At 37.0% G+C, this 16,638-nt stretch overlaps 1 protein-coding gene and 1 pseudogene across 5 annotated transcripts in view; one reads left to right on the forward strand and one right to left on the reverse strand.

The window, feature by feature from the left end:
- Positions 1–16,082, forward strand: part of TRPC1 (transient receptor potential cation channel subfamily C member 1) — a 73,327-nt gene extending 57,245 nt beyond the window's left edge. For all 4 annotated transcript variants that reach the window (XM_081064636.1, XM_081064637.1, XM_081064638.1 and 1 more), the window contains 4 exons: positions 9,853–10,028; positions 11,515–11,716; positions 11,977–12,171; positions 13,601–16,082. In XM_081064636.1, coding sequence (XP_080920762.1) covers positions 9,853–10,028; positions 11,515–11,716; positions 11,977–12,171; positions 13,601–13,828 — 801 coding nt within the window. In that variant the 3' untranslated portion in view covers positions 13,829–16,082. The remainder of the gene's footprint in view (positions 1–9,852; positions 10,029–11,514; positions 11,717–11,976; positions 12,172–13,600) is intronic.
- Positions 12,312–12,763, reverse strand: LOC308504320 (small nuclear ribonucleoprotein G-like; annotated as a pseudogene). Its single transcript has one exon. The product of its transcript is annotated as a small nuclear ribonucleoprotein G-like (transcript).
- Positions 16,083–16,638: the final 556 nt, after the last annotated feature.

The following is a 16,638-nucleotide window of genomic DNA, read 5'->3' on the forward strand; positions in this document are numbered from 1 at the left end:
CAACTTTAAATGATAGCCTTGCTGGACAAAGCAATCTAGGCTGTAGGCCTTTGTGTTCCATCACTTTGAGTATCTCCTGCCTCTCCTTCCTGGCCTTCAATGTTTCTGTAGAAAAGTCATTTGATAGTCTTATGGGAGTTCCCTTGTATGCAACCCGCTGTCTTTCTCTTGCTGCTTTTAGGATTCTCTCTTTGTCTTTAAGCTTTGCCATTTTAACTATAATGTGTCTTGGTGTGGACCTGTTTGGGTTTATCCTGGTTGGAACTCTGCACTTCCTGGGCTTGTATGTTGGTTTCCTTCATCAGGTTAGGGAAGTTTTCGGACATTATTACTTCAAATATGTTCTCAATCCCTTGCTTCCTCTCTTCACCTTCTGGTATTCCTATGATGTGCATGTTGTTGCGCTTGATGTTATCCCAGAAGTCTCTTAAACCATCTTCATTGTTTTTTATTCTTTTTTCTTTCTGTTGTTCTGTTTGGGTGATCTCTGCTAACTTGTCTTCTAAGTCGCTGATTCGATCCTCTGCTTCATCTAACCTGCTGGTAATTCCTTCAAGTGAGTTCTTAATTTCGGTAATTGTGTTCTTTCGTTCTAGCTGGTTGTTCGTTATGATTTCTACGTCCTTCTTTATGTTGTCTCTAAACTCCTTAAACATTCTTATCATCAGTGTTCTGAACTCTGTCTCTGATAGGTTGGTTACCTCAGTTTCATTTGGTTCCACTTCTGGAGGTTTCTTCTGTTCTTTTATTTGGGACATGTTTCTTTGTTTCCCCATTCTGGCTGACTCTCTGTGTTTGCTTTGATGTATTAGGTAGATCCCCTAGAGTTCTTAGTTCTTGCTGGGTTATCTTATGTAGTATGTGTCCTTTATATTTGACTTGCACTACTTCGTTCTTCTTGAGGAGAGAAGTACTTTTAATTGAGCACATTGTCCCTCAGAAAAATCAACGTCTGGTTAGTCAGGAAAAGGGCAGAAAATAGGCATTGAATAGGAATCTGTAGAGTCATATTTTCAGGCTTTTACTTAAAGAAGTTTTCAAATAAAGACATTTGTTTTCTAGTGTAGTATTAACATGATAGATTTGTATTACATAGCAGGGCCAAAGCATTATAGAATAGTTTTATGTATAAAATTTATAATACTTTTTTACATTTTGTTCATCATAAGTAAGGAACTAAATAAAAATAGAAAAATACAGTTAAAAATATAAAACTAAAAGACATGTGAAAAGAAAACTGACAGTAAGTTAACTACTTTAGCAAAAGTGCAACTTTTCCCTTTTATGTACATAGCCTGTTATTTCAGATAATGTTTTATGTAGTTACTACAGTTGTTTGTCAAATGTATCCCTTACTACCATTTTTTCTTTCCAAATCTTTGCAGATTTAGAAGTTGACAGACTTTTATTTTAACTGGTTATATAACCTGTTGTATGGGTCCAGATCTCTGCCTTGTGTAGAATGACCATATTTTGTCATCCAAATGGTGACACTTTGGGGAATGAAAAGGATGCTATTAACTACTAAGTTGGGACAATTAGTATAAACTGGTACTGCTCTAGGCACATCATGGTGGAATACATAAAATGATCCTGTATTCAGCAGGATCCTTTATCCTAGCATTTGTCATTTTTACGATTGTATGAATGTATTTATTACATTTGTGACTTATGTTGTAGGTAGACTTTGAAAGGTGGCCTACAATATGGCCCTACTTGCTTTCTAGGCATCTCTCACTATACTCATTGCTTTGTCTCTTCCTGAAATAGTTCTCCATCTGGTTCAAGACCAATCACTAATCTCACATACGTCATATGCTTTTGCATTTATTGAGTGCCTGGTAAGTGCTGGATGTTGAGAATACTAAAATGGATAAGCTGCAGTATCTTTTTAAGGAGCTCATAGTTCACTGAGGGTGATGAGCAAGCCAGTGACATTTAGAGTGGTAAATGCTGTTATAGGGAGCTCCGAGGAAGAACACTCACTTTAGCCTAAGGCATCAGAGAAGGCTTCCCAGAGAAGTGGGTATAAGACGTTCCAGGGAAAGGGAACATGTGCCAGTTTTAGTGCCCCCTCCACTTGAAAATCTATTCCTACACTTCTACTCCCATGGGAATGAATAACTTCATTCAATGAACTTAATACTTTGAACCTCTATGACTACTTCCTAAAGCTTATTTTAACTGTAAGGCCATTTAAATTGAGTTTGCCTTAAATTGTAAGTTATGTTGTTTCTACTAAATTAAAAATTCCTTGATGATGGGGAATTTTCTTATCTGTGCTTTACTCACTGTCTTGCCATAGTAGTTACTTAGTGAATTTTTGTTGAACTGAAAAACTGGTGCTGAGTTCTGGTCAGGATGGTGGAGTATGTGAATGCTGTGCTGGCCTTGTCCCACAACTACATCAAAATTACAACTAAACTATGGAACGGCCATCATGGAGAATCGCCTGAAGTCTAGCTGAATAGAAGTCCTATAACTAAGGACATATAGGAGAAGCCACCTCTATTCTGGTAGGAAGGGTGGAGATGTGGTACGGGCTGTGGCAGTTAAAAATCAGTAGAGATATCCTGGCTGTGGAGGTCCCCCCTGAGGAGTGAGGGGTCCCAGTTCAGGGTCCCAAGCTTCCCAACCCTATGCTGGGGGAGACAGACGTCCCCATAACTTCTAGCTGTGAAAACCAGTGGAGATTGTGGATGAGTGAGACAGAGAGCTGCTGGAGTCCTAGGCAGTCCTCTTACGGGGCCTGCATACTGACTTATTCTCTGACAGACTCACTTGCTCTGGGCTCCAGTACTGGGGCAGCAGCTCAAAAGGCACTAGGGACATACAGGGAGGAACTGAATCTTCTGACTTCAGAACAAGGTCTGGAGGGGCAGCTTTCTCCTAGACAGAAGTGCTGACAGAAGCCATTGTCCCTTTGTTGACACCCCCCACCACCACCACTACCACCTAGCCTGCACAGGCAGGCACCATATCTGAGTCTCCATCAACCTAGCTAACATAACGCTGTTCACCCCACCTTGGTGATTCTCTGAGACCCTGCCCCACCCAACTTGTGGGCCCAGCCAAGCTACTTCCAGTGGATTTTCCATACAAATATCCTGCTTTGGCTCATGCTGTGGACTTTCCTAAAACCCCTCAAAGGTTCACAAACCCTGAACAAGCAGCATCTGGCCTCAGTGTGCCCCATACATCTTGCTAAGCAGCCCCCAATCCTGGCACTAACAGTACCTCCAAAGTCAGCACAAGTGACAACCATCTGCAGATCATTTTACAGCTCCCAAGTGGTGCTGGGCAGGGCATAGGCAGTGGCTGACCTCAGTCTGCACCAGCTCCCCTCCCAGTGGCCAGAGCACCACCCAACCACCTCCACAAAAGATACACCCAAAGGGCAAACTTGGCAGGCACCAAAGCCCCACTAAAGTGAGTCCTGTTCTGTAGAGTCAGCTCCTGCACAATAGCTCCTCCACTGTAGTCACAACCAATCCTGAAACCAATCAGCCAAAGAGTCAGTCCCTCCCACTGATGTGCCAACAGCAATTAAGGCTCAACTATTACAGTACGGCACACACAACGGAGCACCTGGCTCAAGTGGGCCTCATAGGACACCTACTATATAAGGCCACTGTACTAAGACTGGGAGACATAGCTCTACCTAATACATAGAAACTAACACATGGAGACAGCCAAAATGGGGAGACAAAGAAACATATCCCAAACCAAAGAACAGAACAAAGCTCCAGAAGAAGAACTAAACAAAATGTAGACAAGCAACCTATCAGATGCAGATTTCAAAACACAGGTTGTATAGATACTCAGTGATGTCAGTGAGACTTCAACAAAAAGATGGGAAACATAAAAATGGAACTAGAAAACATAAAAAGAACCAGTCAGAAATGCATACAATAACTGAAATGAAGAATACATTTGAGGGAACTAACAGTAGATTACATGAAGCAGAGGATCAAATCAACAATTTGGAAGATAAGATAGCAGGAAACACCCAATCAGAACAGCAAAGAGAGAAAAGAATCTAAAAAAAATGGGGATAGTTTAAGGGGCCTCTAAGATAACATCAAGCGTACCAACATTCACATCATAGGGGTACCAGAAGGAGAAAAGAGAGAGAGCAAGAATTGAAAACCTATATGAAGAAATAATGACAGAAAGCATTCCTAACCTGATGAAGGAAATAGACATGCAAGCCCAGGAAGTGCAGAGAGTCCCAAACAAGATGAACCCAAACTGGCCCATGCCAAGGCACATCATAATTAAAATGCCAAAGTTTAAAAAATAAAAGGAATCTTAAAAGCATCAAGAGAAAAACAGTTCATTACCTACAAGGGTGCTCCCATAAGACTTATCAGCTGATTTCTCAACAGAAACTTTGCAGGCCAGAAGGGATTGGCAGAAAATATTCAAAGTTATGAAAAGCAAGCACCTATAGCCAAGATTACTCAGCGAAGCTATTATTTAGAATCAAAGGACAGATAAAGAGCTTCCCAGACATGAAAAAGTTAAAGGAGTTCATCACCACCAAACCAGTATACAAGGAATCTTAGAGGGACTTCTTTAAGAAGTAGAAGAAAAGATCCAAACTATGAGTAGTAAAATGGCAATAATTACATATCAATCAACAGTTACTTTAAATGTAAGTGGATTAAATGCTCCAAAAGACATAGGATGGCTGAATGGATAAGGAAACAAAACCTCCACAGATGCTGCCTACAGGAGACTCACTTCAGATCAAAAACACACAGACTGAAAGTAAAGGGCTGGAAAAAGGTATTTCATGAAAAGGGAAACAGAAAAAAAAGCTGGGATAACAATAATTATACCAGGAAAAATAGACTTTAAAACAAAGTCTATAACAAGAAGCAAAGGACCCAGTAATTCCACTTTTGTGTAATTATCCAAAGAATCCCAAAACACTAATTCAAAAAGACATGTACATTCATGTGTTCACTGCAGTAGTATGTACTATAGCCAAGATATGGAAGCAAGCTAAGTGTCCATCAATAGATGAATGGGTAAAGAAGTGTACATATTTACAATGGAGTATTACCATCTTGCCATCTGCAACAACATAGATGGACCTAGAGGGTACTATGCTGAGTGGAGTAAGTCAGACAGAGAAAGACAAATACCATATGATTTCATTTCTATGTGGAATAAAAAAAAAACAATATAAAGAAACAAACAAAACAGAAACAAACTCATAGATACAGAGAACATGATGGTTGCCAGATGGGAAGGGTTTGGGGAGACGGTGAAAAAGGGAAGGCATTAAGAAGTACAAATTGGTAGTTAAAAAATAGTCATGGGGATGTAAAGTACAGGATAAGGAATAAAGCCCATAATAAATATTGTAATAACTGTGTGGTGTCTGATAGATGCTAAATTTATCAGGGTGAACACTTTGTAAGTTGTATAAATGTCTAATCACAATGTTATACACATAAAACTAGTAAAATATGTGAACTGTAATTGAAAATTTTTCTAAATATTAAATAATAAAAATGCAAAAAATTTTAAAAAAACACAAAAAAGTAAAACTTAACTGCTCGGCCAGCTGCCTCCGTTTTCTACGCTAGAGTAATAGGATTCCCTCATTGTGTACTGTACAGTACTGTGGACAGTTTTTAATAATGGATAAATTTTAAAACTTTTTCCTGGTTTATTTAATGTATTTCAAATGAATTAAACAACCTTGAAAACTGGTAGTTGGGTGATTAGACAGAAAGGAAAGACGTCACCACACAACTTGGGTCACAATCTTGCCCATGACTGACTGACTCCATCTCTGTGAGTCTAGGGTTAAGAGTCTGTGTGAGGGTTAAATTGGGCCGTGTACATAAGATGCATATCAGAGGGCCTGACACATGATGGGCTTTACATAAATGATGCGATCCATGCCTCCGTTCCGTTTATAGTTAGAGCTGACTATGGCAGACCTGAAAAATAATGCCAGAAAACTTGGAGAGGGAACCTAGTGTCTGACACACGACTGCATACTTAATTCCTAGTGGATTACCTGGCTTTACTGGAGTTGTTAGATTTAATTTGGTGGCCTGTATAACATAATGGCATATTGTCATTCGTGATGAGTAAAAAGTGATTTCAGGTGTTTTGCATTTGGGGGATGGATATTTTCTTTTAAGCATAGAATGTTAGAGCTAGAGGACAATTTAGAGGTCATGTAGTCTAGGGGTTCCCAAACTGGTGAGGCTGCAGAATCACCTGGGAGCAAGCGAAACCTACATTCTCAAGTCCTGTCCTTGCAGATTCTGATTAAATAGATTGTGGTTAAGTCTGGCAAATATCTTTAACAGCATGTAGGTAAGTGAGTTTGATGTAGCATTTGGCCATCCCTTTCATAGGTCAGAAAACTAAGGTCTAGTTCACACAGTGTTAGAAAAAAGACTTGGTGTAAAATGTTAGTGAACCATTGCATCTTTTGTGCATATCTATTCATGTATTAATTCAAGAAGCCCTGCTGTGTAGGGGAACTGTTATGTGAGACTAAATCCTTCTTAATTGTACCCAGCCCCAAATTTTTAATGAGAAAGCGAAGATAAAAACCACAAAGTGGTTTTAGAAAAGCTGTTGCAGGAGTTAGAAAAGCAAGAATTCAGTTGTACTTCTGGTTACATCTGTTACTCTAAGCAGTTCACTAAATCTCCCTGAGCTTCAGTTTGTCACTTGGAAAAATAGAGATAATCATACTAGCCTTCCCTACCTTGCAGGGTAAATAATGTGATGCCTTGTGGAAAATAGTAGTTAAATAAAAAGGCATATCAAAAGTAGTTATGTGTGTATCATTTTAATTAATATGCCAGGTTCTGGAGTTCACAAAGACTACTAGAAGAGACAAACAAATATTACTATAAAGTGAAAAATACCGTTTTAGAGATTATGTACAAAGTACTTTGGAGCATGACTAAGAAGGTGGCGGGAGAGAGTTAGAAAAGCATTTGATCTGGGCCTTGAAGGGATGAGAAGCTTGCTTGGCGAAGAACAGAGGCAGAGTAGCATGAACAGAAGCATGGAGCCATAAAAGCATGGCATGCTTAGAGAAGACAGGATGTCCTTGGACTTGGACCGTGGGTTGCAACTGGGGAGAGGAGGCTGAAAGAGATAAACTGGGATGGGCCCTGAAGTTCTCTGTGCCAAGAATTTGAATATTATCACACATGCAAAGTTGGTTTTGAGCACGAATGACTTGGCTCAGTAGAATTTTTAGATAATTACAGGTTTTCTGGAGAAAGATTTGGAAGAGTGATTAGAAGTGGTCATTATTATTGCTTCCTTTTGTCAGTGTGGTTTTGCTGTTCTATACAACGCTCAGTTGTGGAAGGCTTTTTTTCCACCTCTGTTAATTTGTTTCCTAAGGATATGTCTTCAGTAGCATTAACATGTTAAAAGATATGATTCTTGTAGGGCCTTGGTGTTTGTTTCTTTAGAAAAGGGTGTATTCATTTTCATTCACATAAGCAGTATAAAAGCACACTATTTTCACTGCATCAGTAGCATTTGGTTCTGCCTTTTTTTCGTTATACTGTCTTACTAGTCTGCTTTAATTTCCACTTTCTGATTACTAGGAAAGATTTTTTCTGTGGATTAGTATTAACTGCCGTGTAAATTTCAGTATTGACATTTGAATTACTTTTCTCTTTTCATGTCTTCATATTTCTCCAGTAAAACTGCTAAGTTTTAAATAAGTAAATATTTAAGAAAGCATTATGTTTTTTACAAATAACAAAGCCTTATAATCTTTCTCAGACTAAAATAAATGTGTGTTTTTAATGTTTGCCTTTCATACGAATGGTTAGTATGCTCTTGGAGCTAATCTTCACCTCAGTGATACCACTGTAGCTATTTTTGGTTATTCCATCTCATACAAGAACTAATGTCATGCTTTTAAAGAACAAGTCATGAAGTTTGTGGTGTTCTGACTAAATATTGCTCATCTTGATATTAAAATTGAGTTATGCTTACTCTTTAAAACTTAGTAGTGTTAAATTAAGGCTTCTACTTTGGGACTAAATTTTTAAAATTAAAACTAAAATATATATGGCCACTCTTGGAAAAGCCTATTTATCTATAAACTTACAGCATCTGAATTTTCTTCAAAGGCAATCTTTCCCGAAGTTATTTTGCTGCAGTTACTATATTCTTACTGTCGTAACTTACTAAGTTTTCTACTAATATGTTACAGCTTTATTCTAAGCACTCATACATAGTCTGAGTAAATGATGTCTTTTCCAAGGTGAGCCATACATTTTGAGCTTTCTGATTCTAAAAGCACCCTGTTTGTTTTGTCAGAATTTTGCCATGGGGCCAAGTGAGGTAAGCATGAGATCTTGAAAAGCACCACATGGTCTCGTCACACGTGCAGGGCAGGCATACTGGACCTCACTGCTGCCGAGCCGGGTTGCTAGCTTGTGGTGTGCCTAAGACATTTTAGGGTACCTCTCCCACTTAATCAGCTGCTCACTGGTGGGCTACACGGGCCGACCGCTTGCCTGCTGCTGCCACTTTGTATCACTGATGCCTGGCATAGGTTATTTTGACAGGCTTGAGGCAACTGGAAATTTTATATTAAGCTGGATTTTATTAATTACATAAATTTGACCTGGTTAAATTTGAGGAAGCATTATGTTTAAACACTACTTTTTGTATCTTAAAAGTAGTAAATGTATATAGTAAAGAAAATTCCAAATCAGAAAGTCTTCCTTCCAACCTCGAGTCCTACCTCTAGCCCAGGTTTCTTGTGTAAACTTCCAGAAGTTTCCTGTGCATATTAAATCTATCTATCTGAAAATATGTATCTGATATGTCCTTTTAAAGAGTGGACAAGGGAGTTGTTATAATACTGTTCTACATCCTGCTTTTTTTGACTTAATATTTTACGGATATCTTTCTGTGGCAGCATAGAAAGTACAGTATATGCTTATAGATGTACTTCATTTTTTTAAACAACATTTAGGATGTTCTGAATTTTTGGCTGCCTGTAACAATACTGCAATGAAAGTCCTCGTATATATACATGCACCTTTGTGTATTTTCCTATCTATTGGCTAAAGTTGTAGGGAGAGAATTGCTAGGTCAAAAGGGTAATGTCAAATTATTCTCCAAATTTGTATGCCAGTTTGAACACCAAAAATTTATGAAAAGTACCTATTCCCCAGATTTTGAAGAAGTATGGAAAAAGAATGAAATTAGGCTTAGATAAAGCTCCCAGGTGCACTACAGATGTCTACATTGCAAAAGATAGTCATATTAATACTAAACCCCTCATTTGACTTGCACACATAATATTTCCTTAGAATGGACCCCAAATGAAGGAAACTCAGTCACCTCAGCGGAAGACATTAGGGCAGTCCTGGAGGAGGAAATGCTGTCCTTTGGGAATCGGTTTAGAATTGGTTGCAAATAAATGAAATACTTCATGTCATAATGATTATATATATGTAAATTTTAAGAAACTATAAATATAAGCATTTAATTTCCTTTAGATTTGAGTGAGAAATTTTCCTTTTATCCCTTGCAAATTAGGCTCTGTTGAATCTGCATCTCTGCCTCTACCGTCATAGAACAGTGCCCTCTGCAGACCTGGTCCCGGTACAAGTAATGTACCATTCCCAGGGGGTGCTGGCGTGATCACAATGGCTTTTTGTTAGGCAGCTGGGGTTCTGATGTTTTAAACGTGCTGAACTACCTCAGCCAGAGGAGTGAAAGGAGTAGATGTGGCTCATGTGTTCGTCATCCTTTTATTACTTGGTTGTTTAATATTTAATATTTTTGTTTTCCTGATAATGAATACCTATGTAATATATTCCACAGATTTCAATGGGACAGATGCTACAAGATTTTGGAAAGTTTCTTGGGATGTTCCTTCTTGTTTTGTTTTCTTTCACAATTGGATTGACACAACTGTATGATAAAGGTTATACGCCAAAGGAACAGAAGGACTGTGTAGGCATCTTCTGTGAACAGCAAAGCAATGATACCTTCCACTCGTGAGTGTCTCCTACAGTGGCTTCTACTGTTTCTCTCTTTCTGTTGTTACGTATGAATTGGTACCTACAGAAATAGAACTTCAAATTTTCTTTAAGAAATTCCTTTTTAATAAGTACTTATATTTCATGAATCATTGGATAGTTATCTTCATATAGAGAATCTTAAGTGATTAGTAGGCCCAAGTTATTTCATCGTCTCCCCTCCCACAGCACATCTCAACAGATGGACCCTTGGCTTTTTGTGTCCTGCTAACATTTGGGGAAGGGCGCTCCTTTGTCAGTCCCCTGTATTGGAAAACGTTCAACGTCTCTGCTTCTCCAGAATTAAACGTCAGTAGCAACTCTCAGTCATTGTTACAACCAAAACACTCTCACATTCTGAACACTTGCTAGGAAGTTATTCAAACTGAGAATTATTAGAGCTTCTTGAACAATTTTCTTCTCTAATTTACTGTTAATCGTAATACATGTGTACTGTAATTATGTTCAATAAGGAATTGAACAACTGGTTTTGAGGCAAACAAAATACCTCCCCTCATTCTTAAATAAAATAATGGAGAAGGGGTGTGGAATTACACACTTGTTGTGTTCCTATTGTGTACCGACTATTCTTCAGTTACTGTCATGTCATCTTATTTAAGGAATAAGATTAAATGATTAATAAATATACACCTAACATCTTCTATATACCAGACACTGTTCTAAGACCTGAGTGAATGAAGCATCAGTAAGCAAAACTGCATCATAGAGCTTATATTCTGGTGAGGCAATATAGGTGATAAAAGGAGAAATAAAATATGTGATATATTACACAGTGATAAGGGCGAAGGAGACACAGCTTGGGTCAGGGGGGGTATATGTGGGAGAGGGTACAATTTTAGATAGAAAATGAGGGAAGGCCCCCCCCGAGACGACATTCAAGTAAAGGTATGAAGCGGTGAAGAATCAGGAAATTAAGGAGATAGTGGAGGGAGAGCATTGGCAGAGAGAGGGGATGGCAAAGCAGATGCCCGAGATGGAGGATGGGTAGCATATTCCGCGAAGAGCCAGAAGGCAGGTGTGGGTGGCAGGTAGTGAACCTCAGGAAGAAGTGTAAGACATGAGGTCAGAAAGGTGACGGGGATCCCGCAGGACCTGCTTGGCCTTTGTAAGGACTTTGGGCTATTGAGATAGCATTTGAAATTTTTGAGCAGAGGAGTGACAGAATCTAATTAGGCATTAATAGGGTTGTAGACGCCGCTATGCTGAGAATGGACAGAAGGGCAATAAGAGATTAAACGGGGATCATTAATCTTCTTTTGAGTCTATTTCTTTGTTTAAAAAAGTAAGACATGTCTGTACTGCTGGGTTCAACTTAATTTATTTTATAAAGTACTCTTGGATTATCAATGTTTTCTTTAGGTGATGTGGATATAAATGAATTCTTCATTTTTGCTAATTAATTTCTTTAATTTTCTCTTAAACAGAAATGTAATTGTCTTTACAGGTTCATTGGCACTTGCTTTGCTTTGTTCTGGTATATTTTCTCCTTAGCACACGTGGCAATCTTTGTCACGAGATTCAGCTACGGAGAAGAGCTGCAGTCCTTTGTGGGAGCCGTTATCGTTGGGACTTACAACGTAGTGGTTGTGATTGTACTCACCAAGCTGCTGGTGGCAATGCTGCACAAAAGCTTTCAGCTGATAGCAGTAAGTTCATTGGTTTAGAACTGCATAGTCTTCGCAGATCATACCAAGTGTAAGAAGATTGTAAGTATTAGTATCATTTAAAAATTAGATTTTTTAAATGTAAATAATGTATGTTAACTGCAAATCTTGAACCAAATTTATACTTAACAAAGTATGGAAACATTTAGACAGTTTAAAACAATCTTTCTCCCTTTTTCTCCCTCACCCTCGTGTGTGTGTGTGTTCACATCCTGTACTACTTTTTCATTTGCTTCTTACAGAATCACGAAGACAAAGAATGGAAGTTTGCTCGAGCCAAGTTGTGGCTTAGCTACTTTGATGACAAGTGTACTTTACCGCCCCCTTTCAACATCGTTCCCTCACCAAAGACAGTCTGCTATATGATCAGTAGCCTCAGCAAATGGATTTGCTCTCATACATCCAAAGGCAAGGTTAAACGGCAAAACAGTTTAAAGGTAGGAGATTAGAACTGCCATGGACATTTTAACAGTTCCTAACCTCAGATGTTTCCTAAAACATAAACATGCAGGCTTCTTAAGGCCTGACACTGATTTTTTTTTTTTTGACTATTACCAAAGTTTATTTAACAAAAAAGTTTAACATGAAAATGTACCCGATCCAATTTTTATATTGTAGTAAAACAGCAGCTGTGGCGAGGGGACATGGGGAAAGTTAATTTCTCTGGTGAACAAAGCCATTCTTTACACTCGTTCCAAGGCTTCTAACATGATGAATCTAGTTCCTAGGATTACCACCATTCCAGTATTGTTCTGCTGCCCACTAGTTGCCATCTCCACACATTCATCTATGACGAGATTCATAAAGGATCAAATCCCCGCAATATTCCTTGGACGTGCCTGCCAACATTTAATTTCAACGATAACTTCTTGTCCATAAATTTTTTCAACTCGGGAGGGTGAGCTTTGCTAATGGCACCTACACAGCGAGCTCAAAAGAAGCCTCCCAACGCAATTCGTGGCCTTTCTCACGCTCCCATGGCAAACCCCGATTTTTTTTTCCACTGTCATATTCCTGAAGCACAGCATAGATATAACATAAAGTAAGGACTCAGTAACTATTGAGAATGAGAGAGAAAGCTGCGATTCTTTCATGAAATCTTGTCTCAGTTTTAAAACATGGAAAATATTCAGAATACCTATTCTGTCAGTGTAGATAAAGATTGACTATTACAGTCAGCTCTAATTCTTCTAATTCTTCTTGAATTCTTCTGATTCTTCTTCAAAGTTATTCAATACATGAATCATTCAATACATGTTGCTATAAACCAGAAGTTGGAAAACTTTTTCTATAAAGGGCCAGATAGTAAATAGTTTAGGCTTTGCAGGCCAAGACAAAATCAAAGATTTATGTGAGTAGTAATATAACAAGAAAGAACATAAAGTTCCACTAAATTTTTATTGATGAAATTTAATATAAGTAATAATTTTTATAATATAGATCTATTAATAAAGAATGGAATTCCATTTTGTTTAATTGGGGTTCAAAATTACTGTTTTCTATTATAAAATTAATTGTAAATGTTCGTCTGTAAAAACCATTCTTAGCTCCCTAGCCATAAAAAACAGGAAGTGGGCCATATTTGGCCTGTGGGTCCTTAGTTTGCTAATCTCTTCTATAAACAGGCTTCCTAAGTCTCTTTAAATTTAAATAAGCGTACAGGTGAATGAATAAAATGAATACGTAGGCTATATTTGTTTTAAACAAGTATTGAATGTTATTTTGTAAAACATGGTGGCAAGAATATAGGCTATTAAAGCATTAGAAGATACGTGTTTGCATTTTTGAATTTTATTTTAAAAAATCCACCATATTTAAATACTGTTTATGCACATTGTTAGTATCATATTATTGCTTGTTTTGAAGGAATGGAGAAATTTAAAACAAAAGAGAGATGAAAACTACCAAAAAGTGATGTGCTGCTTAGTGCATCGTTACCTGACTTCTATGAGGCAGAAGATGCAAAGTACAGATCAGGCGACTGTGGAAAATCTAAATGAACTGCGCCAAGATCTGTCAAAATTCCGAAATGAAATAAGAGATTTACTTGGCTTTCGGACTTCTAAATATGCTATGTTTTATCCAAGAAATTAACCATTTTCTGAATCATGTAGAAAATAATTTTCAATAATAAATATGAAAGACTGTGTTTGCATAATTTGCAATTCAATAAGATATATATTGAACTAAACAATTATGTAAAAGCCATTCTTTAAAATATATAGCATAAATATATGTTATGTAAAATATGTATATAGAATTAGTTTTTTTAAAACCTTCTGTTAGTGGCTTTTTGTAGGAGCAAACAGATTAAGGACAGAGTAAGCATGGTAGTTGGTTTTCTTATTTGAACAATGAACTAAAATATTTTCTCTTTATGTTTAAAAAGGGTAGTATAATTGTACAGATTGCCAGAAAGTTCGATAATGAAAATCAGCAAATGTGGGCTGATTCTGTCCATAGAGGATAACTTTAAATAATAGAAGTCATAGTAGTTTAGATCTCTGTTTTAGGACTTCACATATAATTCATTATTTATTGTTTAGGAGTATAACTTTGTCTAAAATAATAATCTATTTTTTTCTTATTTTGTTATAATCCTAAGCAACAAAGAAACAACCTTAATGGATATTTGAATCCATTCATGTCTCTGTAAATTTAAATTCATTTCAATTTTGTTGTAATATACCAGGGGGTGCCAAAAAAATGTATACACATTTTTAAAGATGTTATCTATGTATTATTTTTCGAAGTTGAATTGAATTGTGGTAGCAATGTGTAGTATGGTGTTTGCTCATAAGATGGCGTTAATCAAATGAATGGTAGCGTCACCATGAGACAGGCAGGACGGTCAAAGAAAATGGCAGAAGCACAGTTGTTGTTCGAAAAGCGCAAGACCCTTTTGAAGTGGTATTTGAAATTCGAGAATGTTGTGGAAGTACAATGACAATGGAGGCGTGAGTGTGCAACAGAACCTCCGACACGCCTGACAGTTGTACTCATTCATGACTCTGGTGGTATTCGGCAAGAAATTGAAACAGCATGTGCAGTGATACAAGTGGTGGACATTTGGTCAACGTTGCTCAAGCAGTAGTTTGCTGTAATCGGAAGTGTCTGGACGCTGATGGGAACCACCTTGAGCACCTCTTGTGATTGCAGAAGTCAAATGTGACTTGTATTCATCTTTTGTTATTGGTATATATTGAGTATTACAATTTTAATACAGTATTTTCTTTTCTTAAAATGTGTATACATTTTTTAGCACTTTCTGCATTTATTTTTATGTGGTTGTAATCACTGTATTTTAAATTTTGCATTTTCCACTTAATAGAATTTTGTATATACATTCTCATGTATTGATATTGTACACGTGTTTAAATTTTTATAGAATTATATAGTTTTTGAGAAATATAGTTAGTAGACTTTTTGTTTTGTAGCTATAGAGTATTTATGTTTATAGGTTTGCACAGGTACTTCTCTAAGGTTAGGCATTTGGTAGCTTTTAGTTTTCCTTACCATAATAGTGCTATAATTCTTTTTCAAGCTGGAATGAATGTTCATAGTTATAAAGCTAACCCAAAATAAGTATTTAGAAGATATTTCTTTATCATGTGTGTTCATAGCCTGTTTTGTTTTTGTGAACACTGAAAGACCCTTGAACACAAGGATTTGTTATACACTTGGACTAAGGTTCTTAAGCTTGCCTCCCAAAGTATTCTATTTTCCACAGAATTTAACATAGCTTCTATGAAAGTGACTCAGCTTATTTTGGGATCATTCTTGCTGCTTGTGATGAAAAGGATTGATTTTTTTAAATTGGAGAATATAAATTACATTTTTTTTCTGTGTTTGTGCAAAAGATGTACTTAAAAATTTTTCACAAGCTATTGCTTATATATTCCTGTAACATTTCCAGTTAAGAGGTTATTGGGTATCTTCTTAACTGAATGTCAGCTAGTCTTAAGGCCCGTCAACCCCAGGGTGCAGGTAGCCCATGCGTGGTCTGTAAGCCTCACCAATGCAGGGATCATTGTCTGACTATATTAGTATTGTGTTTCATCTTGCTTTTTACTTTTTACTTTCCAAATTGTGGATGTTCCCTCTTTGGGGCAAATTCTTATAAAATGTTTATTGTAAAGTTGTATATTTTGTCTACAATGGAATTACGCACTTCCCAGTTGGGATTTTACATCAGGATTTTTAGTCATTCTAAAAACTACCTAATTATTAAATCAAAATGTTTATAGAGTGCCTACTTTATGCATGAATCACTTAGGTATATTTTGAATGATAGCATATTGTAAAAATAAAAGTGAATAAAACTTGATATTAGATTATAAATTGACAAGTTGTTGTATTGTATACTTTTATACATTTTTTGAGATATAATTCACGTCATAAAATTCACTCTTTTAAAATATACAAGTATATTTTTTGTTTTGTTTTTTCAATCATGGTAAGAAAGACCTAAAACTTAAACCATCAACATCAGAGCCCTTTGTGTCCGTTTCCTACCTTCAGTGGATATCACATTTTTTTCAGCTATTTCTTCTTATATTTATAAATACTGTGTTTTGAAATAATATATTGACACAAAGACCTGTATGTGAATGATTATTCATTATCCCAAACTGAGAACAACAAAATGTCTGTCAACTAGTGAATGGGTAAACAAATTACATCTCCATCCAATGGAAATCTGTTCAGTAACAAAAAGGGAAAAATGTGTCAGTCAGAGTTCAATCAGAGAAGCAGAACAGCTAGGATATCTGTAGGCAACATGTATGTTTGTATAGTGATTTGTTTACAGGGAGTTGACGTTATACAATTGGAATTGGTGAAGCCATCTCGGTGAGGCTTGTTCATGCATCTAGTGCTAGAGCTTGGAGTTCACACGGCATGCA

This window comes from Rhinolophus hipposideros (assembly GCF_964194185.1).
Source record: "Rhinolophus hipposideros genome assembly, chromosome: 2".
In the NCBI taxonomy this organism is placed as follows: Eukaryota; Metazoa; Chordata; class Mammalia; order Chiroptera; family Rhinolophidae; genus Rhinolophus; species Rhinolophus hipposideros.